At 37.2% G+C, this 26,213-nt stretch overlaps 1 protein-coding gene across 1 annotated transcript in view; it reads right to left on the reverse strand.

The window, feature by feature from the left end:
- ADAM7 (ADAM metallopeptidase domain 7) overlaps positions 1–26,213 on the reverse strand; it is a 130,351-nt gene that overhangs the window by 32,660 nt on the left and 71,478 nt on the right. Inside the window, exons 23-24 of the mRNA XM_051973505.1 lie at positions 26,034–26,090; positions 25,037–25,131 (exon numbers count right to left, since the gene is read on the reverse strand). Of these exons, the coding sequence (XP_051829465.1) occupies positions 25,037–25,131; positions 26,034–26,090 (152 nt within the window). The remainder of the gene's footprint in view (positions 1–25,036; positions 25,132–26,033; positions 26,091–26,213) is intronic.

The raw sequence follows: 26,213 nt of genomic DNA on the forward strand, positions 1-26,213 counted from the left end.
TTCACAGAAGAATCTCTCTTGTATTCATGGTTGATCTTCCCACCCCAATAAATTTTGTGCTTTCAAAAGTCTAGGCAAGAATAAAACCCTTAGTTCCTGAATTCTAAATTGTAGCCTAGTAATGGTTATAAAAACATTGCTCTGGATTATTAAAATCACAAATTAGCTCTAGAAAATGATACTCTATTTGGTAATTTATCTAAATTAATCTTGATCCTTTATGTCTATATTATACAGAAAATTATATTCCTGTGACTACTTAGTTTATTTCACAGAGCAAAGACACAAGAGAAAATGATTTAGCACTTCTATATGAAGATCCTTCCTCCCCCACAGGTTATGGAAATGGGAGATAAAGGATTCCATGCTAGTGTCCAAGGGTTGGCTCTTGTTCCTGGAATGATATCAGGATAAAACTAGGATATGGGATAGCAAGATGAGAAGTGTCAAAAAGGTGAACAAATATATCATATCTGTGGTAGCTGGAAGCAAATCAAGGTATTACGAGAGGAGAAACCAAGTCAGTGACATTTAAAGGAGTCCTCTCCAACCTTTTCAATTAAATAATCAATGAACAAGTTTCATTAAGTTCTTCTTGTGTGACAGGCACAAAGATAATCTCTGGAGATCCAAAAAAAGGACAAAAATTATCCCTAGCCTCAGGGAGGCATAGAAAACATTTAAATGATGATATAAACACAAGTCACACTCAGAGTTGATGCTGGTTGACCTTAGAACCACTTATGAAAGGTCTTCTGCAGTTGATGATACTAGAAATGAGATCTGAATGAAATTGGAGAATCTAAGAGATATAAGCATGCAGAGGGAAAGCCCAGACACAAGATAAACAGGTGTAAAGAAGCTGTAGTAGAAAAATGGTTCAAGATTTGTTCAATGGATATTGTGTTGATAGCATACAATGCACAGGTTTTTCTAAGATTCCTTTATTTGTCACTTCATCTGGAATCATTTCTTTGAGAACTTCTAGGTTCCTAATCTCCAGGCATATCGCCCCCTGTTTCAGTTTCTTGTCCACTCTCAACTCAAGAGTGGAGCAGCAAGATGCTCCTATAGCTCTCAAGTGTGAGTATTATATGGCAAAATGGCAAGTAATATCTTTCCCCTTAGCATTCTCCAGAAAGAAATGACCAACAACCTTTTCGTCTCCAGGGCAAAGGAATAAATTGAAAGCATAACCACAGTAAATGGGGTCATCTGCTTGTAAAACAATCTACCTCATCCCTTTTTTTCCCCTCATGTAGCATCATCCTTGTATCTCAGTGCAGCTCTTCTTCCAATGGCTCACTGACTCGGTTTCTCCTCTTATATACCTTAGGGCTCCTCCAACTATTGCAGATATGATCTAAAATGCATGAGTTTGCTACACTTAAGTTCTCAGTATCTACCAGAGATATTGGACATGGAATGCCCCTAATAAATGTTCATATGTGCTTTGCTCTGAATGTGATACAGTTTGCTAATTATTGGTAGCATTGTTTTTATTTTGATCTAAATCCGTGGGTTCATTGGGGTAGAAAATTCCCTGCTCTAAGCCATAAAATGTTTGGTCTTTCTTTTCTTTATTCATTAGGAGCTGTTCTATAAGTTACAATCTCTTAGAATAGCCAACGATTATAAGAGCTTATGTCATCTACCCAGAGTCATACAGCCAGCAATTAGGAATGGAGACAGCACTGGACCTAAGGTCAAGAAGTCCTGAGTGCAAATCCAGTCTCAAGCAGTTATCTGTGTGATTGAGAGTGAGCCATTTAATTGCTGTCTGTCTAATTTTCCTCATTTGTAAAATGACAGTATTGCTGTAAGGATAAAATATGATAATGTTAATAAAGTGCTTTAGGAAACTTAAAGTGCCATAAATACTAATTATGTTGTTGGTGGTGGTAGTGGTTGTGGCAAGGTTGTTGGTGGTGGTGATGATGATGATGATGTTTCAGTCAGTGTTAGAGATTGTTATGACTTGGAGATTTACCCTGGATCCCTTGCCTCATGCTAAGGCTCAACTTGTCAACATGGATAGGGATAGAGACTGGATTATGATTCAAATGATGGAAGGATAGCTCAAAGGAGGAAACTCCTTCCTTCAATGCAGGTCATCACTTTCAGTTTTCAGTCATAGAGAGTTGCCTAGGGACCACTGAGGGGTTAAAATACTTGTCCATGGTCACATAATCAGTATATGTCAAAGGCAAGACTTGAACTCAAGATTTGGGGTTTGAGATCAGTTCTTTTTCCATGCAACCTCTTAGTGTCTATACACTTCTTAAAATATTGCATTTAGAAAGAAATTCAATAGTCCATGGTGAGTACCAAGAGGCTTTCAGGAATATATAGTATTTCTCTGAACATTTTCACCCAGATGAAATCATATGAAAATGATATCAAGAGAAACCCAGAAGGGGAAAGGAATTAAATGGGAGCATGTAACTATAATAATGAGGTTGGAATAGTGGGGCCAGGAGATTACTTACAGGCTGATTGAATACTGCTGAGATTTATTTCTTTTAGCTCTAGCATTGCTATCTCCTTGGATCATGAAAAGATCTTTTAAGTTCAGGGATGGCGGATAAATTAGCTATCAATCTCAGGGTAGTTTTTGCTGGACCATGATAATCCCTCTGGACACAGTCAATGGCGGGAGTTTAAACTGACTTTTAGCTTTAAAAATCTTTTGGTGGAAAATTGTATTTCTCTTCATCAGCCTTGTTTCCTTAGGGAGCTTCTCCTATTCAGAGCAGAGTCAGTGGTGTTCAGATGAATGGATGAGAATAATCCATTGGGATTAGAACAAAGACAGATTTTTTTTTCTTTAAACATGTCGGTCCTTTTAAGTAATTTCAAAAGGAATGGAACATTGTGAAAAATCCCAGAAGACAATCTTGTTCTTTTTCATATCTTTTGGTGATTCTTTCAATTTAATAAAATGTGCATTTATTTAATGCTTACTGTATACCATTTACTGGATTCAACCTCTACTTTCTACATAAAGCCCTTCTTGATTCTCCCAGCTGCTGGTGTCCTGCCTCCCCACTAACCCTGTGTGTTGTTTTGTATTTATATTTCTATGTATTTGTATTTCTATGGATGTATGTGTCTTCCTTATTAGGGTCAATCGATTATTTAATCAATAAGCATTTTTCAGCAGCCAATTAAGAATCAGACATTGTTGTAAATGCAGGGAATACAAAGAGAAATAAAAAAAATTAATAGTGGTCCTAACTGAGCTTCCATTCTAATGAGAGGAACAGCCTAGATAGTTGTATGGAAGATATGTGGAGAGGAATGTTAAGGTAGCCATAGAAGGCAGACTCTAGCAACTGATGTGGGGATAGGGGACACAAATAAAAGCCTTTATTAATGTGAGGCATTTGAACTTAGTCTTTAAGAAATCAGGAGTTTTAAGAGTTGGTGGTAAGAAAAAAAGAGAATCTTATTTGCAGAGTGAACACAGTGATATGGCATGGAAATCATTTGAAGACAAAGACTTCCATTTTTGTCATTTCCCCAATACATAGCTCAGTGTCTGACACATAATAAGCACATGACAAATTTCCATTCCTTGTCTGATTATTAAACATAAAAGTAAGTAACAAATGAATAAAATAAAACATTGGTACCTGTCTTTAGAGAGCTTACAATCCACTGGATGGATCCACAAAACAGGTTTAGATTTATAGAAATCATAATAGCCAGAGGAGGAGAGAACAATAAAATTTAGTGGAATCAGGGAATCCATCCACATGATCCTTAAGGGATAAGAGGATTACAACAAAAGAACATGAAGGTGATCACAGTGAAGAAATGGTGATGGTAGGGTGGGGTGAGGGACTCTGCAGAGGGACAGAGGTGGGGCAGTCAACACTACTAAGTCTCTTTACTGGGATACTGAGGATATGGAGGAAAATAATTTTAAAAATGGGGCAGGACAAAGAGGTAGGAGGAGGGAGAGAGTCCAAATCAATGATTTGACATGAAGAATGACGATTGATTTTTTCAGTTAGAAGTAATTGGAATTTTGGCAGCTACAGCTTGGAAATCAGCCCAAGTTCATTAATATCTTTGCTTTGTGATACAAGTATACTTTTTCCTTGTAATTCTCTTGTCTTTTTCCCAATAGAATTGACAACTTGGGAATCAATTTGGGGAAGTTAGTATGACATAGAGGGCAGAACACTGGCTGGGGGAAGTTAGTCAGACATGGAGGGCAGAACACTAGCTAGGGAGAACGTGGGAGGAGAACGTAGTTCTTTTCAGATCTCTGTTGCTACCTTGCTGTGAGATCTTGTAATAATTAACTTCACAGACTGGTGGATTCTAAGTGTTGGAAGGGAACGCAAGCATTGTCTAGGCTGATGGTAAACTATAGTTCAATTGATTGTTTTTATAAGGCTTACAAACTGGCTGGCAAGGTTCTATTTGAATATATTTGTAACTTTTTGTTGTATCCTCAGCTGTTAGAAAAGACCCTTGTCAATCAATTCTGACTTCTGAGAAAGGAAAGGGATCTTAAGAATGATCTCATTCATTGGTTACCAGAAACATAGATTTGACCCAGACACTGTTTGGATCAAAGTTGCTTCCCATTGCCTCCTGAACAAAGTACAGCATCAAAGTCCCTCTATAATGGAGTAGCACCCTTCCCTTCAATCTCCATCTCCCAGCACACACACACACACACACACACACACCCCTCCTATCCATACACTTCCAGGCAAACCAGATCACTCTCTTTACTATGAAAACACAGTTTATGTTCACAGCTCTCTTGCTTTCATCAGCTGTAAAATAAGATTGGACACCTAGATGGCACAGTGGATAGAGTGCTGTGCCTAAAGTCAAGAGGACCTGAATCTAGCCTCAGATGCTTATAGCTGTGTGAACCTGAGCAAGTCACTTAACCCTGTTTGTCTGTTTCATTATATATAAAACGATTTTTTAAAATGGCAAACCACTCTGATAACTTTGTGAAGAAAATCCCAAATAAGGTCACAAAGAGTCAGGTACAACTGAAATAATTAAACAATAAAATAAGATTGGATGAAATAGTCTCTAAGGTCTCCTTGAGCTCTGTGGGTGTGTAAATTATCTAAAACTTGAAATTAAGCAATTTGACTTTTCCTGCTGGCATGTGCTTTAGAGCGTTCATACCTTGACAATGATCGGTGTATCATCAGTAAACTAATATGTAGCTATAGAGTTCAAAGGCAATGACTTCTCTTAAAGTGATAATTCCCAAGTCACACATGAACTGAATGACACAACTGAAAGGCCTTAGAAAGTAGAATTTCAGAATAGAAGAGAACATTAAAACTAGAAGGGGCCTTAGAATATAGAATGCAGAGCAGTAAAAGGGCTTAGACCTTGGAAAATAGAATATCAGAGTTGGAAGGGATATTGGAACATAGAGTATTAGAATAAAATATGAAATGTCACGGGTGAGAGGGACTTTCCAATACATGCCAGAACTATGGAGACACTTAGAAAATAGACTACCAGAGGTAGAAAGGCCTTAGAGATCACCTAGTCTTATCTCTTTCCGTCATAATGATTATATTCATGATGATTCTTGATCCTTGAATAATTCAACTTTTGACAAAGGAAATAAACTGACTGAAGAGAGGTGAGAATTCTTTTTGAATTTCAGGATTGTGTTTCACAACCCTAACTCCCTAGAATTTAATAATCTTACATACATATGCAAGATAATGGTTCAAAGTGGAATTGATTGACACAGGCAGAGTTGTTAAAGCATTTCACTAATGCTGAAGTCTGACATCGAATTAATCAATACCATTGATGTGATTTGAATTTCCCCCTCAAACTTTGAAATTCAAAATTGATCAATTTTCCAGGCTGGTTTCCAAGAACCTTACCAATCAGTCTTTCATTTAACAAGTATTTATTGGATGCCCTTTATGTGATAAGTATTTTGCTCAGTAATTTGGAAATATTCCAATATTTAATCAGTAGAGATATTTATTCCAAAGATGCAAATTGCAACTCATTCTTTCCCATTCTGTGAAATTTTTATCAATGTCCTTCCACGTTTCATTACAAAAGTTCTCACTAACATTCTCCCAGTACTGAGAGAATACCTGCTTATCACAAAGGCCAATCTTTGGTAATTCCTTTTCCATGTAAATTGACTAGGCCATCTTAATCTCCCTTCAAAAATTATAAATACTTTGACGTGCTCTTTTATTATGGTTTTTGTAGTTCATTATTAGTTGTCAGAGCACGTTGTGCTCAGATTGATGTTGGAGGATAATCACCATAATTCATATTTCTACAATATGTTGTCTCAAAAAATATTTTTCTTGACATAACCTTGTTACCATATATTGATCTCTAATTCACTGATGAAGAACTTGAAAGTCTAAGAAAGGAAGTGATTTAGATGAGTTTTTCAAGTTCTCAGTCATGGCACTGGGTAGGTCAAGGGCGTGATCATCATGATTGAGCAGCTCACATTTTGACAAGGAAGACAAGAAATGCAGCATGGTACTATATGGAAAAAAAAAAACTTTGCAAACTTCAAAGTACTATAGGACAGTGGAAAAAAATAATGAGCACAACCAAAGGTTATAGGAAACTCTCTGTCTTTTTTGAGATTTACTGTTCAATCAATTGTCCAATAGATATGCATTTCTTAAGTTGCTTATTTTGAGCAAGGCACTCAGGAAGCAAAAAAGAAAAGAAGGAGAAAAAGAAACCATGCAAAGTAAGGAGGGAGAGAATGAGGAATTAAAAAAGAAAGAGACAAAGAGAGGAAAGAGAAAAGAGCAAAAGAGGGAAGAGGGAAGGAAGGAAAGAAAGAACGAAGAGACGGAGGGAGGACAGAAAGAAGAAGGAAGAGAGGAAAAGGGAGGGAGGAAGGAAGGGAAGAAGGAAAAAGGTAGTGAGGAAAGCAGGTAGGAGGAAGAGAGAAGGGAAGAAGAGAGTAAGAAAGGAATGAAGGCAAGGAGGAAATATGGGCAGAAGAAAGGAAGAATGGAAGGGGAAGAGAGCAAAAAGAAAGAAGTTTTAAAAATGCCAAAATGAAAGATACAAAAAAGAAAAGAAAAGAAGTAAAGAAAGAAAAGTGAAGAAAAGATGATATAAGAAAATCATTTCAACCCTCAATTAATTTACATTTTAGTCAGGGGATACAATATACAGCTATATAATTTAAAAGCAGTGTAGGTTCGAATAGCTGGGGTGAGGAAAGGTCAGAAAAGGCACGTGTAGATGGTACTGATTGAGTTCAACTTGGAAGGAAACTAGGGATTCCAAGAGGCTGGAGTAAGGGCAGCTGTTACAAAAGCTTGGAGGTGGAAAAGTATTATAAATGAGCAATAATAATAATAAAGACAGGAAGGGGATTATTGTGCACATAAAGGAAACTAAGGCAAAATGTTCTTCAAATTGAAGAGCTAGAAGGACTTTTGGGGGTCAGCTCATCTAATACATTTCCTTGACTCTTTCATTTGACAGATGGAAAAAGGAAAGATGCAGAAATTAAGTGATTTGTGCAAAGTCACACAGAAAATGAGTGACAGAGCTAGGATAATAATAATGAAGAAAAAAGGAGGAACAGATGAGGAGGAGGAGGAGGAGGAGAAAGAGGAAAAGGAGGAGAAAGAAGGTAAAGGAGGAAGAGAAGGAAAAAAGGAGCAGAATAAGGAGAAGGAGAAGGAATAAAAAACAGGAGCAGGAAAAGGGAGATTTTCATATTGCTTTAAGCTTCTCATATATACCATTAGACATATCTTCTAATTTTATATTCATAATAATCCCAGAAGGCATATGTTATTGTGATCCATTTTATAGATAAAGAAATTGAGGTACAGAAAAATTATAAAAGTTGTTCTGGGTCACACTGCTGGGAAGATGTGAGGCAGAATTAGAACTCAAGATCATCCTGATTGCAAATTTAGTTCACTATTTCGAACCACTTGTCTAAGCACCGTAAAGCCAACACAGATACTCTTTTTCCTAATGGAGGCTCATTGAACTGCCTTCCCTATTTTCAAATGGGGAGAACTTTGAGGAGGATTATACCCTGTCCCTGTTTCCCTCTGCTTATCAGCCAATAGAGTTCCCTCCTGAAGATCTTTTTTTTTAAAAAATTAATTAATTAATTTTTAAAAATTTAATTTAATTTAATTTTATAATAACTTTATATTGACAGAATCCATGCGAGGGTAATTTTTTTACATTATCCTTTGCACTCGCTTCTGTTCCGATTTTTCCCTTTCCTCCCTCCACCCCCTCCCCTAGATGGCAAGCAGTCCTATATATGTTAAATATGTTGCAGTATATCCTAGATACAATATATGTTTGCAGAACTGAACAGTTCTCTTGTTACACAGGGAGAATTGGATTTAGAAGGTAAAAACAACTCGGAAAGAAAAACAAAAATGCAAATAGTTCACATTCGTTTCCCAGTGTTTTCTTTGGCTGTAGCTGCTTCTGTCCATCATTTATCAATTGAATTGAGTCTTTGTCAAAGAAATCCACTTCCATCAGAATACATCCCCATACAATATTGTTGTCGAAGTGTAGTGATCTCCTGGTTCTGCTCATTTCACTTAGCATCAGTTCATGTAAGTCTCTCCAAGCCTCTCTGTATTCATCCTGCTGGTCATTTCTTACAGAACAATAATAGTCCATAACATTCATATACCACAATTTACCCAGCCATTCTCCAATGGATGGGCATCCATTCAATTTCCAGTTTCTAGCCACTACAAACAGGGCTGCCACAAACATTTTGGCACATACAGGTCCCTTTCCCTTCTTTAGTATTTCTTTGGGATATAAGCTGGATTAAAGAGTATGCACAATTTGGTAACTTTTTGGGCATAATTCCAGATTGCTCTCTAGAATGGTTGGATTCATTCACAGTCCAACCAACAATGCATCAGTGTCCCAGTTTTCCCGCATCCCCTCCAACATTCATCATTATTTTTTCCTGTCATCTTAGCCAATCTGACAGGTGTGTAGTGGTATCTCAGAGTTGTCTTAATTTGCATTTCTCTGATCAATAATGATATGGAACACTCTTTCATATGAGTGGTTATAGTTTCAATTTCATCCTCTGAAAATTGTCTGTTCATATCCTTTGACCATTTATCAATTGGAGAATGGCTTGATTTCTTATAAATTTGAGTCAGTTCTCTATATATTTTGGAAATGAGGCCTTTATCAGAACCTTTAACTGTGAAGATGTTTTCCCAGTTTATTGCTTCCCTTCTAATCTTGTTTGCATTAGTTTTGTTTGTACAAAGGCCTTTTAATTTGATATAATCAAAATTTTCTATTTTGTGATCAGTAATGGTCTCTAGTTTATCTTTGGTCACAAATTTCTTTCTCCTCCACAAGTCTGAGAGATAAACTATCCTATGTTCCTCCAATTTATTTATAATCTCGTTCTTTATGCCTAAGTCATGGACCCATTTCGATCTTATCTTGGTATATGGTGTTAAGTGTGGGTCCATGCCTAATTTCTGCCATACTAATTTCCAGTTATCCCAGCAGTTTTTATCGAATAATGAATTCTTATCCCAAAAGTTAGGATCTTTGAGTTTGTCAAACACTAGATAGCTATAGTTGACTATTCTGTCTTGTGAACCTAACCTTTTCCACTGATCCACTAATCTATTTCTTAGCCAATACCAAATAGTTTTGGTGACTGCTGCCTCCTGAAGGTCTTAAGATTTTTAGACAATCTGAGGCTTCCGAAGAAAAGTAGTAATAGGAAGAGCTTGGAAGAGACTCCCAGGCAGGTCTCTCAGTGAGAATTCCCTCCTCCTCAACCCAAAATCACCCATCCTCTCCGCTGCCTAGATCTTGCTTTCTTCCCCTTAATTTGTTATGGTGCTGGAAATTTACCAATTAGAGATTCATTTAGGTTAACAATTACCTTCTGAGAGAATTAAGGGATCTCTATAATTAGCTCCATAGAATATTAGCTGTGGAGAGTACCTTAGAGAACATTTTGCAAAAAAATCAGGAAACAACATGGTACTCAGAGAACTCAGAGAACGACTTCTCAGACAGCAGAATTTGGGTACTGGCAGAGCCAAGGTGAGAAATCAGGTGTCCCTGCTCCCAGCCATGATGATCAAATGCCCAGATCAGGACAGATGCTTAGACCATATGGGTATCACCTAGCAGGTTTCCAATTCAACAACAATTTTTTACAGATATGTTCTATGCCAGGCTTGTTTTAAGTGCTGGGGCTACAAATCAAAAGGTGAAAAGAGCCCTTGGAGTTTCTTACATTCTCTAAATATATATATATATATATATGTATATATATATGTATGTATATATATGTATATATACACATATATACATACTCATACATATATGTATATATGTATAACTCAATTTTATTATATTTATTAATTAATATATATTTATATAGTGTATATATAGTATGTAAAATAAATAATATATATAATTAAAATAAATTAAATGTTATTTTATTAATTTATTATGTTACAGTTTGTATTATATATAATTAATGATTTGTTAATTAAATTAAATTACAATTATTTATAACAATATATAATTTTCTTTATGATTTAATATATTTATACATAAACATATATTTTTAATTATATGAGAAGTTACATATAATTATTTTAAAAATAATAATAATAATAATAACTATTTTTATAATCCAAATATTTTATTTTATATATTAAAAACATTATTCCAAGAAGAGATCCATAGATTTCACCAGTCTATGAAGGGGTCCATGACAAAAAGAACTCACTGATCTTCGTTTTCTCTGGTCTCATGTGATTTGACAAAATCCCAAAGAACTCCATTGCTAGCTGTCCTACAGTCATGGCTTTAAAGTTGGAAGATTATAATTAGCCCATTCTACTTATATACTGAGTAGGAGACCAGTCTAATAAGGTTGAATAATTTACTCAAATTCACAATCTAATTAATGTCTCAGATGAGATTCAAAGATGAGATTCCAAGAGCATGGCTCTAACCACTAGACTGTGTGAGCTCCATGTTGCATATCTTGAAGGAGCTGCCAATATTTCAAGAAGCAATGTAGATGTCTGCAGTTTTCGGTTGTGGGTAATGAAGATTCAGACCCCTTTTGACTCGTCCTCTCCCTGTATTTTCCGAGTCTCTTGCTTCTTTCTCAGCTGACGGGGCCAAGAGGAGCACATGGTATACCCACTACTGACTTACGCAGCCAACCCATAATTCATCCCCACAGGCGAATTGTTGAATCACGCAATGTCCGGCCCTTGATGCTTTTAGCTCAGGCGGGCGCTAAATCACCAACCGGCATTAACCAAAGCTCCTGGGATTGATTTATTCTTCATCTAAACGGCGTTGGTGTGGTCTTGCTCCAGTCAGCCAATTTGCTCACTGCGGTACTTAGAAGATTATTTATCTCCCCCTCCCCTCTTTGCTCCTCAGCTCTCGCAATCCCATTGCCAGCCATAATATCATGTACTTTTAAAATGCCATTCTCCTAGGCGACCGTAGGATTTCAGCAAATTTGATCAGATTAATCTTTGGCACCTTGCAAGCGGAAGGCCACGGGAAGGAAATGGCCTTCCCCAATGTCATTTAATGCTCTGTAATTGAGACAAAAACCTAAGTTTCGTGTATCCCAGCCTGCCACTCCAGTTAAGTAACTGAGGCTGCCTCTCTCCTTAATTGGAACTTTTATATCAGGGAGCTGATGTTAGTAATGAGAAGCTAAGGAGTCCTTTAGGATAGGCTGTGAAGGATTTTAAACACTAAAACTGTCAGGAAATCTTGTTTTCTGCCAGGTAGTTGTAAGATTTCTCTCTCTGGTCTACTGTGAGTATAACGTTGTGTTTTAGATTTTTCCATTTCTTTCTCATTTTTGCTCTCAACATTTCAGTTCCAAAAAGTGGGAAATATTATTAGGCACATTATTCCAAGGGGGTTAAAGACCCATAGAGAGAAAAATATACAGTGCAATTCTTGTTATTATTACTATTTAGAGGAATAAAGAATGGAAACTAAGTGGCCAATTATTAAGGAATAGTTAAAAATATATGACCTATAAATTACTAGATTATTATTGCTAAAAAGAAATGGTGGCTTTGAAGAATTCAGAGAGATGTGGGAAAGAATTGTCTAAATTGATGTGTAGTGAGGTGTTCAACCGTGGAGAGATGATCTAAACTGACTATAGCAAGTCTTGGAGATCTCAAAAACCCCAAACTGAAAGCTGTGTGATTCTAATGGACACATTTACCCCTAAAGAGAGGCAGTGTGCCATAGTGGGAAGAAGAAAAGTGCCCTATTCAAATGATCTGGGTTCAAACCCACTTGCTGATATTTACTAATTCTGGGACATTTGGGTAATTCAGTTGACAAACATTTACTTTATTTGTCTCAGCTGTAAAATGGGAAGTTTAGACTAGGAAGCTGCTTCCAAATCTAAGATTCCATGGACACAGAAGGCAGTGGAGGATACCACATTATGATCTAGATCCTTTCAATAAATTGATCTCTGTACAGTATGACTTATATTTCTATGGTATCATTGTGTCATAAATTGAAAGATGGAAGAAATCTTAGCTGTCATGCAGTCTACCCCCTCCTCATTTTACAAAAGGAGCAACTGAAGCCCATAAAGGTCAAGTTACTTCCTTAAGGAAACACAGGTAATAAGCAACAGATGTTACTGTAACACCTCCAAACATCATTGGTGAGCCCGGGAATTGAGATCATTGCTGAAGAGTCTGGCTAGTTCCCTGGCTGTGAAAGGGGAGCATCCCGGTTTTGATAAAGCTCTGATCCTTCCTAGTTTTGTGTATCCTTGGCTAGATCCTTGCCTATTCTTAGTCTTTTTTCTCCTCCTCCTCCTCCTCTTCCTCCTTCTCCTCCTCCTCCTCCTCCTCCTTCTCCTCCTCCTCCTCCTTTTCTTCCTCCTCCTCCTCCTCCTCTTCCTCTACTTCCTTTTCTTCCTCCTCCTCTTCCTCCTCCTCCTCCTTCTCCTCCTCTTTCTCCTCCTTCTTCCTTCTTCGTCTAAGCTTTATGATCCCATGTCACTCAGTAGTGAGAAGTGAGAAGCAGACTGTCTCAGTGTATATCCCTCATCTTTGGGGATCCCATTTATGTGCCATTTCCCATCTGCAGAAATGATATTTTTACAAGAAAGTCCTTAGAAATGCAGAGAAAAATTAAGAGATTTGAATTCATTTCTCAAGACTTGTCTTATTCCTGTTTAGTTGGGGGTAACCCTTTCCTCCCCAGGCTTTTATTACTCCTCCCTCACTTCAAAGACTTCTGAGAGCTTAAAGTCCCCATCTCACCTCCCGCCCTGTTTTATATCAATCAATATCCATTACAACTCCCTGTCATTTAGACCATTTTCCTGAGTAGAGTTATTACTTAACTCTCGACAGTGACAGCTTCCATTTCTTCTGTAGACAACTGCTCTTGGATTTCCTAAGAGCTAGGAGTAAGCTGAGGGACTCTTGGTCCGTCAGGCACCAGGAAGCTTCCAATAAAAGCCTACGAGCCTAATCAATGGCCCCTCACCACTGGGTGAGGAGTGATTGATTGCTATTGACAGTGAATCTCTAAGTCATTGGAGTGACAAGGGCCTCTGTCCTCTCATCACATCTATAATCCATGAGACCGCTCTTGAGACAAAAGGAACAGCTGCGGATTTTTGATGGTCACTTTTGCAGGGGAAAGATCCATTGATTAGTCAGTCTGGCAAAATCAGATAAAATATGGGGCAGCCAAAAATGTTTGGGAGTCTTTCGGTACTGAGGGAAATGAGAAAGAGGACACTTGGGGTGGGAAAGAATATTAATAGTCATGTAGATCTGGGTTTTGTCACTTACGCAGTAGCTGGGTGACCGTGAACAAGTAACTTAGGGCGTGTGGGTCTCAGTTTCCTCTATTGGATAATGAAAACTTACATGGACTCAATGATCTTTAACATCCCTCCTGTGACCCTGTCAGCTTCAAGAGCTAAAAACAGATGAAACTGTGTGATGTTCTCTTCCCCTCTCCCCACCTCCCAGTATAGTATGACTATAGCACAAGTAAAAGGATGTCAGCCTTGCTGTGCTCTTCCCTGATGCTATCGATCAGGGAGCTGGTGCCTGTTTGTCTGGGGAGTACAGGCATGAGATGTCTGGGGTGAGGAAAGGAGGGGAGATGCTGTCTGGGTAGGAAGACATTAGCTGCTGGGTCTGTTGACCCCGTGTGTGGACAGGGAAGAGGGAGTTAGTGTAGTCATGGCAACCGCAGCCAAAGCTTGCTGGGAGTCTCGAGGGTCTGGGGATGATGAATTGTCATCTTATGAAACCCACTGGAAGCCAGGGTCAAGAAGCCCCTATAGAGAATACAAAAGCTGGCTCCAGCTTTTGTGGCAGTTCAATGGGGAGTTCAAGGAGATTTGGTTAGCTAGCCTGCCATCTAGTGGTCATGATACTTACTACAATGAGACGTTAGATGCAGGGCCTCTGAATACAGCGTTCACTCCCTGCTCTAACAATATTTGCCTTGAAATCTCATCCGTCCTTTGGCCTTTAAAATTAAGTCATTTCTCGTCCTCACTCGTCTTAGTCTGTTTTCTCCTCCTCCTCTTCTCCTTTTTCTTCTCCTTTTTCTCCTCTTCCTCCTCCTGCCCCCCTCCTCCTTCTCCTCCTCCTCCTCTTCCTCTTCCTCCTCTTCCTCCTCCTCCTTTTCCTCCTCTTCCTCCTCCTTCTTCCTTCTTCGTCTAAGCTTTATGATCCCATGTCACTCAGTAGTGAGAAGTGAGAAGCAGACTGTCTCAGTGTATATCCCTCATCTTTGGGGATCCCTTTTATGTACCATTTCCCATCTGCTCGAGTTGGATAGATAGCTTTGTTTTGTTTTATTTTTTTCAGTAAAGACTCTTTTCTCATTATTTTGTAGTTATTGTTTTGTTTGTTATTATTTTGTTATTGTTGACTGAAGTAGTGTTCAACTCTTTATGACTCCATTGGAGATTTGCCTGACAGAGATACTGGAGTGGTTTGAGATTTCCTTCTCCGGATCATTTTACATATAAAGAAGGGGTGGCAAACCAGGTTAAGTGACTTGCCCAGGATCACACATCCAATATGTATCTGAAGCTGTTTTTGAACTCAAGTTTTGCTGACTCTAGGCCTGTCACCCACCTAGCTGTCTCTTTTTCAATTTCGGAGTTGAGAATCCAAGATGGAAGGGAACTCAGAAGCCATAAATTCCAAGCCCTTATTTCACAAGAAAGCCCTTACATTCGCTAGAGAAAAATTAAGAGATTTGGATTCGCTTATCAAGGCTTGTCTTGTTCCTGTTCCTGGGGAAACTGAGGCCCAGCACTATTTAACAGCTTGTCCAGGGTCATCCAGCTAGTATGTGACTCAGACTACAGGAATAGGAACATAATAAAGAGCTCAGAATCCATACTGACGTTCGTAACTTTTTTCATATTATGAATACCTTTAGCAATCTGACAAAGCCTCTGATTGCCTTCTCAGAAGAAAGTTGGTAAAATAATGAAATAACAAAACACAGAATTACCCCAAAAATCCAAAAGGATGTGGAAATAACAATGCATTTTCCCCCTCCAAGTTCACAGACCTCCCTGTGTTGACATCTACCACATAATCTAGATTAACATCCAATTGTTTGACAAAGCATTTCATATTATTGGTTTTTAAAAAAATGAAGACTGAGAGAGAAAAGTTAGATTATACAGATAAGGATGAGGTAGAGTCAAGATTTGAACCCCCCTCCTCTGGCCCTAAATCAGTATAGTCATCTCTAGATTACAGTATTTCTTTCTATAGAGCAATATAACACAACTAAGACTGGGGGTCAGGAGACCTAGAGTTCAGTCCTATGTTGTGAATTTATTGTAAGATCTTACTGCATTTTGTAATAAGATGTAATTGGGCTCAGTGATCTCAATAATGTTTTCAGTCTTGAATGACCATAATTACAGAGCAGAAAAGCTGAATGAAAATAAAAAATTACAATAAAAATAACATTAATAATAGTAGTAAATATTTATTAAGTATTAATTATATTTTAAGTACTTAGTGAAGTGCTGGGGAAAGAAAGAAAAGACTAATCCCTTACTCTCTTCTTTGGATCACATATTTGAAGGGGGCAGACAGCATTTAAATAACTGTAAACACTAGATTTATGGAGTAACTAAATGGCACCATAGTGGATGGGCTTAAAGCCAAAAAGGCTCATCTTCCTGACATCAAATCTCATTTCAGACACTTACAAGCTGTGTGACTCTAGCAAATCATTTATCTTTACCTCCGTTTCCTCATTTGTAAAATAAGCTAGAGAAGGAAATGGCAAACTATTCCAGTATCTTTCCCAAGAAAACTATGCACGGGGTTACAAAGATTCATGCAAGGTTGAAAATGACTCAACAATGAAAATAAGAGATATACAGTAGAATGAAGCTGTGTTTAGAGGAACAAGCATCTGAAAGCCAGCATTAAAGGCTCCCAGCAGTCTGAACTGAGTCTTGAAGGAAGAAAGTAAGACAGAGGCAGAGGTGGAAAGGGTATGGGAGACAACCCATGAAAAGACAAGAAATAGAATGTTTTATATGAGGAAGTACAATTAGTAAAGAGTATCAAAGCCATAACTAAGTTGTGGCAACTGGCATTTTGCGCCAAGATGGGGATTATATGTTTACGTGTTATTGCTGTTTTTTCTCTAATACAATTTAAGATACTCAAGGACAACAGATTTCATTTTTATCATTGTTTCTTCACATTTTGAAAAGACAAGAAATAGAATGTGTTATAAGAGGAAGTGCAACTGGTGAAAAGTATCAAAGCCATAACTAAATTGTGGCAAATGGGGTTTTACACCAAGATGGAGATTATATGTTTATGTGTTATTGCTCTATTTAAGATCCTCAAGGACAACAAATTTCATTTTTATTGTTGTTTCCTCAAAACCTAGCACCGTATTTGAAACATAAGAAATAATATATTTTCACTCTATTGCTGGACTAAAGTCCATAAATTGATGAATTTGGCCCAGGGCACAGAAAATTTTTTCAAAAAAGGTTTCTGACTGATTTCCTTCTAGGGAAGGAAAAACTAGTAGGGAAAAGCTTAGTGTGAAGATGGAACTTGGGTAGTGTGTGTGGATGGGGACCAGCTAATGACAGGAAGGTCAGGATGGGATCAGAGGACACATCCACTCCAGCTGGGGAAGGAGTTTCACTCCTTCACTGGGGGCAGGAAGGGCTGAAATCCAGGATCTCAGAACATGACTTCCAGACAGGCCAAGGTTAGGGAGGGAACCTGGCATTTTAAGTAAGTCTCCTAATACCAATGTGAAGTTCAGGTGCCATATTGTAGCAAATTTCCCTCCTACTCATCTGTCTGGCAATCTGACCCTATTTTACTTCCAAGTTTAATTCTTGCCTTGAGACAAATCCAGACCAGAGAAAGAGAACTAAAGTTCTCTATGCAGGAAGGACTCAAAGTAGGGGAAGGAAGACCAGGATGGAAGTATAATATACTTCTAAGCTAAAAGGGAGCTTTCTAGGGCCTTATCCCTTGGCAGATATACCTAATGTAGCAGAGAAATGTTTTCCCAGGTCTAGGGATTCTCAGCACTTCTACCTGGAAGAAAGACAAGAGAAATTTCAGGCAGGGCAGAAAGGAAAGTACACAAGCACTTCAGTTCTGAATTATGGGGTCTTTTTATCTTTTCTCTTTTTCCAGCTTTATGCATGGGATAGATTTGGGTGAACTTGAGTATAGGGTTAACCTGGAAGGCTTAGGGACCTTCTCCCTCATCATCTGCTCATCAAGAATTTTGATAATGAGACACTTGGCCCAGAGGTTTGTGCAGAATGATAGATTTTGATCATTTGGAGGAACACAAAAGAGCCTACATATGAAATTTGGGCTAGAAGCCTTTTTACCCATAGTACCTTTTGGCCTCTATTTCCTTTTATATGAAGACATTGAACAAATTGGTCTCTGAAGTGCTTCCATCTTGAGGCACTTGATTGACTCCATTACCATTGAGCCTCAAAGTCAGGAAGACTTAAGTGAAGCCTCCTCCATGACCTTGTATAGCTCCCTTTACTCTGTGACCTCAATTTCCCCTGTGCCTTGACTCTTGAATTTTATTCTGTAGACAAGGGGAAATCCACTAAGAGCTTCTACTATTGTGTCTTGAAATCTCTAGGGTCTAGCACAGTTCCTGGAACACAGTAGGCCTTTCATAAATGCATCAAGTTGAATTGCATTTGTTGAAATTGAGTCGATTAATTATCAAAATTATGATCCCAAGTGGTAGGGTGTTTTCTCCTAATTCTTCCTTCATACACTGTCACTACTGCAGATTATTTTGATTGCCTTCCTGTTTCCAGTTTATTTTACATCCTGGCCCCTGCTGCCAGTTAAATCTTCCTAAAACATTGTTTGATTGATGTTATTATGCTAAGACATCTCCAATGGATTTCCTAATGCCTACAAATGTTCTAAGGATGGAAATCAAAGAAAATCTAATTTTGAGAAACTTGTAGTACAATGGCTAGAGCACTTGGTCTAGTGTTAGACCTTATTGACCTCAGACACTGCCCAGCTGTGTGTCTTAACCATGCTTGCCTCAGTTTCCCCAACTGTAAAATGAGAAGAATAATAGAATCTGCCTCCCAGGGTTATGGTGAAGACCAAATAAGATAATATTTGTGGAAAAAATCACTTAGCATAGTGCCTGACACAGAAGAGATGCTATATAAGTGCTCATCCCTCCTCCTTCTTGCTTCTTTAGAAGGATGGGTGATTAGATTGGAATTAGTCTAGGCCCTGAAGTCAGAGAACCTTGAGTGTAATTCTACCTCTGATGTTTACTGCTTCTGTGTCCTTGGATAAATCATTTGCTCTTCCTGATCCCCAGGCTTCTCTTCTGTAAAAATAAAGGAGTTAGACTGAATGACCTCAAAGTCTATTTCAACTCTAGAACACTGATTTTATCATCTTTGGGTGATAATCCTTGACTTAGGGTTGTATCTTCTTCATGGAAAGGAACTAGTTAGGAAAATCTGACAGAATGTGATCAAGTTGGTGAGACCTTCCTTTGGCTAATGGGATGCTTGTCTTGGGCTCTATAGGAGACCATGCTTGCTAAGACATGGCCCTGTGATTTTCTCCCAGAAGAAGGCCTTCTGCCTCCTTTGCATGAATTTCCATTCCCCACATAATTAGGACTTTGTCCTTTGGATTGAGTATAATGATAGGATCACTAAATGATCATATCTATCAATCAATCAAATATTGATTTGAACCCACTCTCCCATTCAACTAACTCTAAATGCTTATTGCACTAGCAAATCAAATTCACCTTCTAAAGGATTTAGAACTAAGTTGAGGGGCAGCTAAATGACACAGTGGTTAGGGTACCATCCTGGAGTCAAGAGGACTAGAGTTCAAGTTTCATCTCAGATACATACACAGATACTAGCTGTGTGACCTTGAGGAATTCATTTAATGCCAATTGCTTCCAAAAAGAAAAGAAAAATAATTTAATGAACAGTGGAAAAAATCACAGAAGCAAAGTCTACCTTTATTCATTTTCAAGTTCTAGCTAATTGGATTGACTCTATTTGCCCCATGTTGCATTCATCTTTCCTTTCAATACATGTTTAAACATAGTCATAAAATTTGCATGTTTATAAAGAGGAATGATATTTTTTATACAGATTCAAAAAAGAGGATAGAAGAATAGTGAGATATAAAAAATGTATATATACATGCATCTACATATATGTACTTATACACAGACACACACGTATATACATATATATGTATATATTGATTGTTGATTGTTGATTTTATTTTTAGTTATGTCCCACTCTTTGTGAGTGCTGGAGTGGTTTGCCATTTCCTTCTCTAGCTCATATTACTTGTGAAGAAACTGAGGCAAATAGCATTAAGTGCCTTGTCCAGGGACACACAGCTAGTAAGTGTTTGAGATCAGACTTGAATTCAGGAAAATGAATCTTTCTGACTCTAGGCCCAATTATCTATCTAATGGACTACCTATTTGTCTGTGAGTCCGTGTGTGTGTGTGTGTGTGTGTGTGTGTGTGTGTGTGTGTGTGTATGCGTGTATGTGTATCTTTAGATATATAAAACTTCTGCAAGGAACTAGGGAAATTGATAGTTGTTGAAGGATATAAGCAGATACTTTTTGGAAGATAAATCATAAACTATTAACAACTATATAAGAAAGACTGCTGCAAATGACCATTGGTTATAGAAATGCAAATCCAAACAATACTGAAATTTCATCTCACACTGCAAATTGACAACAATGGCAAAAGATAGAAAGGGTTGCTGTTGGAGGGATTATGAAAAGATGAGAAAACGAATACATCATTGGTGGAATTGTTTAAAATGTCCCATTTATTCCATTAAGAAATTAAAAATTATGACCAAAAAATCTAAACTAAAATGTCTTAGATATCCCATATCCCACTGGGGGTATAAAGCCCCAGAGAGGGCAAAGATATCATTCACAAAAATACTAAAAGCATTATTTTTTCTAATAGCAAATAGCTAGAAACAAAGTTCATGACCATTGTTTGGGGAATGATTAAACAAACTGTGACACATAAATACAATGGAAAATTGGTGGGTCATAAAAAACAATGAAATAAATATAAAGAATACAGAGAAGCATGGAAAATGTATAATTTGAACATGGAAAGTGTATAATTTGATGCAGTAAGGACTAAATCACCAAAATATTATAAACAATGAAAAAGGAAATAACAAAAAAAAAAATTAAGTTGAATACTGTCTAATTAAAATCAGACTTTTCCAAAGTAGAGAGAAGAAAATATACCCATGTTCCATGATTGAAGAAGTTGGAAAATATGTGTGCGGAACAATACATTCTATCTACTAGGAATGATGCATTGGCTAGTCTATGAACCTACTGTCTTTTGTCCCTCTCTCTTTTTCACTCACATAATGGTTTTCTGGTAAGGGGCGACATAATTAGACACCAAATAGGTGTCTGTTTAAAATATATGTCATTTAAAAAATATATAAGTCAAATGAGTTCCAGGCAAGTTTAAATTATATATGTGATAGGTTTGAAGGGAGTCGTAAAACTATAATCTTAGAACATTGTCATTGTGAATGCTTACCATTCAAATGTTTAAGAATTTGAGAAGTCTTTGTCAATAAATTACAAAGGTCATTTGTGCCAGAGCATAAATCAGAAGGTCCTTAAAAATTCTGGTTGAAGTCAGGTTTTTTCACCTCCAGCTTTCAGTAGAAATTATGGGAGAAAAAGTAATGTTGGCTAAAGAAGGATGCTCATAGAAATGCAGAGCGAATGGGAAAAGGCTAGAAATAAATGCTACAGAAAGATTTTTTGAAGGAATAACCAACTATTATAAGGAAAAGAAACCATAGAGGTGGGAAGTGATTGAGTTACAACATGTGAGACACGAGATAAATGATTATTTCTCTTTCATATCAATAGCTAATTATTAAAACTGGGAAAACCCCAGCTTTCTTCTCTTGTCCTATTCCCTTGTCAAATCTTTTCAGGACAAGGCAGATAAAAGAGAGGATTAATGGTTGTCCACCTTCTCAGTATTGCTTCTTCACCCAATGAGATCAGACTTGTAATCTAAGATGAAATTCCTGACCCACTGTCTTTGACTCAGGTTTTGATGGGAGATAGAGATTCTTTGTTTAGATTGCTCAAGACTGGGATAACTTAGAAATAAATGACATAATAAAAGTTCATTAGAATAGTTCCACTGGCTCATTGTAATATTCATTCTCTCATTACTTATTAACCAATCAAAGTTGATTGTCATTCTCTGGAACACCCATTTTCCAAGACCATAAAAGACTTGAGTTTGCTGCCATGAAGGTCTTTGGCATTCAAGAGTGCTATTGACCTATTTTAGGATTGTTAATAAAATGACCCAGAAATTATCTGTTGCACTCTTTAAACACCACAGTCATACAAGACCATGAATGCCATAAAGTCCAAAAATCTTCCCTAAAATGTTCCCAAACATTGGCCATCTTGTTTTTACTTAAATGCCTCTAGTAACAGGGAATTCACTACCCTTCAAGGTAGTCAATTCTAATTTTGAATATTTTTACTTGTTAGAAAGATCATTCATATGTCAAACTGCCATCTGCTGTCCTCCAACTTCTACCTGCAGCTTTGCACTCTGTTGTTTGTGACAAAAGAAAAAAATCATCTTTTCCCCTCCACACAAAAGTCCCTTAGCAGATAGAACAGACAAAACCTGAGTCAAATCCTGTCTCAGACTTTACTAGTCACCCTGGGATCTTAGCCTTTCTGTGCTTCAATTTCCTCATCTATGAAATGAAGATATTAATAGTATCTAACTAGAATGTTGTGGGCATCAATTGAGTTTACATAGCTAAAATGTTTTACCGATCTTAAAAGCACTATATCAATGCTATTATTCTTCAAAATTGGCAATCATGTCCCCTAAGTCTTCTCTTTTCCAGTCTAAACTTTCAGGGTTCTTTGAATTATCCTCATTTGGCATGAATTCAAGACTTTCTCTTTTCTTTTTTTCTGGATGCTCTCCAAGTTTTCCTTTTCCTTTCTAAAATATATCACTCGTGACTCAAAAAAGCATTTCAGATGTGGTGTGGTAAGGTCAAAATACAATGAAATGATTGCTTTCCTTATTTCAAACATCTCTTAATAAGGCTTAAGATTATACATATTTTGGAGTGATTAAGTGATTCTGAACTTCAAATTATATATAAACTTCTGTCTACCCATACTCTCTCATCTCATATTCTTGACATTAAGTTTTTGAACCTATGTAAGACTTTGTATTCATCCCTTTCATTTATTTGTATGAGTCCATCCCTCTAAAGATTTCTTTCAAGTGTCTTTTAGGTCCTGATGCCATTACCCAATGTGTTTGCTATCTATCCCAACTATATGATATGGGCACACTTATTACATCAAAAAACACACATCATGTCTCTACTTATATAAATTGATATTGCTATTAATTTGTCACTACCAGTTGTTATTGATTTTAAAAATGGTACACAGCACAGGAACAATGCTTAATGATCTCCCTCCAAACTGATAATGATCCATTAATTACTTCTCTAGCTAGCACAGAGCCCAACTGACTGCAGAATTTTGTAGCATCTGGCTTTCCATCATTCTCGTAAAGATAAAAGGGACAGGGATCTCACCACTAGTCTCTTATGCTATCATTATCTGATAGTTATCTGCAATATTTAAAAATATATATTGAATTAATATATTGTAAGCTTCTTGAGGATAGGAACTTTTTTGTATCCCCACAGCTTAATATAGTGGCTGGCATATAGTAGAAACTTAATACATGTTGGATGATTGATCAATTACCATTTGGAAGGCTATCTTATGAAAAGGGAATTCTAATTATTTTTCATGCTGTAGAGGGGGAGGTGGGAAGCAATGAGTTTAATGTGAAGAAAAGCAGATTTTAGTCTCATATTAGAAAGATAAAAAACAAACAACTTCCTCACAGTTAAAGATATCTAAAAAAATTGAATGAGGTGTTTAAGGAAGTAATAAATTCCTCATCCTGGGATTTTTTAGGTAGAAACCAGAGGATCAATTTGGAGTCATAATATAGAGGAGTTTACTGTGGCCATTGGTTTGGATGACTTCACAGGTCATTTTAACTCTGTGAATTCTATGATTCTTTCAGTTCTGAAAATTCTGAAACATGATATTTCTAACTAGTTGTTCAGTAGTGGCTCCCATTAATCATTTCTGACAACTTTGCTGAAATGTATGACTGCTGCCTAATGTTCCCATTGAATAAAACAAAGCAAATCAGAACAGTAGCATATTTGTTTTCTAAAGAATGAAGAGAGATTGATACATGACAATACTGATCTAGCACTGACCATGGATACCTTGGCCAACCTATCACCTTTCAAATTAGTATGGGCCTAGTTGTATTCAAGGCACAGTTTTCAGATGAAAAGAAGTTTCTTGGCTCCCTCATTAGGTAGAGAGTGTCCTATCCTTCCTCTGAAAATTCTAATTTATTATCTTGATGTATTAGCATTAACTTGATCACAGAGACTCAGTCGTTGTCCAGTCTCATAAAAGGAACTTACGAGAATGTACATTGAAACAGTGAATCTCAGACAATATGATATTGTTAAAAAAAAAAAAAAAACAACTTGTCTCATCGGTTTCATGACTGAAGAATGGTTAAAAATTCAGTAGCATGTAGCTTTTGTAGCTCCTGAAGCTCTCACATCCATCCAGAATTCTCAACTTAGCCTGGTAGAGCTGTTTTGGACTTCGGATTTCAGCCCCTAGACAGAAAGAAATTGTTAGAATGGGTTGCTTCCTACCAGTGGTCTAAGAATACAATATTTCCATAGCTGGTCAAAATGACTGATTAAAATGAATTATCTAGATGAGCATTCATGCTCTCCCAACCTTCTTATCATTACAGAGCTAGAAATTCCCAAGATGATACAGAGGTAACTCAATGATTTTGCTCATAAAGCTGGGATACCTCTTTACTCCACTTCCATCCAGATGGCGTGCTGAACACATCAGGACTCTGCTGTGGTATTAAAAACACACACACACACACAAAAAAAATGTAGGTCAGAGAGCCTTGAGTTAGAATCCTAACTCATTAGACTCATTGCTCTTTAACTTCCTCATTTGTAAAAAGAAAGTGAGTGGAAGATGATATCTAAAGTTACATTAAGTTCTAAAATCATTTTGTTCTATAGAAGCAAATCTGTAATTTTCTGGATATAGTAGCAATACTTGACTGAAAGTTTTCCTTTTTAAACTTGAGTAGATTCAATTCAGTTCAGTCCAATTCAATTTATGAAGTAGACTGGACCAAATTAAATAGGTTTCGATTGGACTAGCCTGGATTGGATTGGATTGAACCGGATTGGATTGGCCTGAACTGGAATGAACAAAATTGGACTGAACTGGACTGCGCTGGATTAAATAAACATCTACCCACCTGGGGAGAGAAAGGTGGTGCCATGGTAGGGATTGGTGGTGGAGGAATCCTTGGCTTTGCAGGTGGCTGGGGAGAAGACAGAAACCAAGTAAATGTTATGGCTAAGAATAAGGCTTAGAGGGAAACAGGCCCCTTAAGAACATGGAAGGTTATCTTTGGGCTTTTATTCTACTGGACATTAATGTCAATCATGGAGGTAGAACCATGATCTGTACTGGCCAAACTTGGACTTGCAAATTGTCTGCTTATTCTGACCTCCAGTAGATATGCTGAATTCAGGAGTAGCTATTTCAGGAACCTCAAATTGAATAAAGGCTTTCAGAATTTCTAAGAGATGAGCCCTTGAATCCAGAATATTTTTTGAATCTCACAATGAGAGATGGTGCAGTGTAATGGAAAATATTCCTGTTGAAAAATTTGGGCTTGAACCTAGGCTGCCTCATTTACATGACTTTGGTCAGGACATTTCTCCTCTGTGAGTCTCAATTTCTTTCTTTGTAAAATTTATGGTTTGGAATATTTGGTATCCCAAATCCCTTTTGGTTCTAGAGACTTATCTAATTAATCCACTTTTATGATTTACAGTAATAATGTTTCATAAAGTCCTGATTATGATATTGCAAGTTGCAGGACTCTTTAACATAAGACATAAGGATACTTTAAGCAGTCATCAATAAAGAAAAAAGTAAGCTATGATTAACAAAGCATTCTATCTTTGTTCTATAATTAGCAAAGATTCTGACACTATTGAGTTATGGTTTCAACCCTTGGGCTTTCTAGTATTAATGAGTCCATGACAGATTGCATCAGGAGCCTTTGTGTATCAATATAACTAATTCCAGCCAATCTCTGTAGCCATGGCTAGAAAATATCAATCAACAAAATATCAATGTGTGATGAGCACAGAATGTGATTAATGTGGTTTAGGAAACTTTGTCACTACTACCTTCTATGCACAAGATACTTACCATTCTGACATTTTGGTTGGATACTGGAACTACTCTGGATTCCTTACCAGTCGATTTCTAAAGCAAACCAGTTAAATCTTATTAGACTCCACTGACCCATTTCTCTCTCTCTCTCTTTCTCTCTCTCTCTGTCTATATATATATATATATATATGTATATATTTCCCTCCTTTCCTCTCT

This window comes from Antechinus flavipes, chromosome 2 (genome assembly GCF_016432865.1).
Source record: "Antechinus flavipes isolate AdamAnt ecotype Samford, QLD, Australia chromosome 2, AdamAnt_v2, whole genome shotgun sequence".
Classification (NCBI taxonomy): Eukaryota; Metazoa; Chordata; class Mammalia; order Dasyuromorphia; family Dasyuridae; genus Antechinus; species Antechinus flavipes.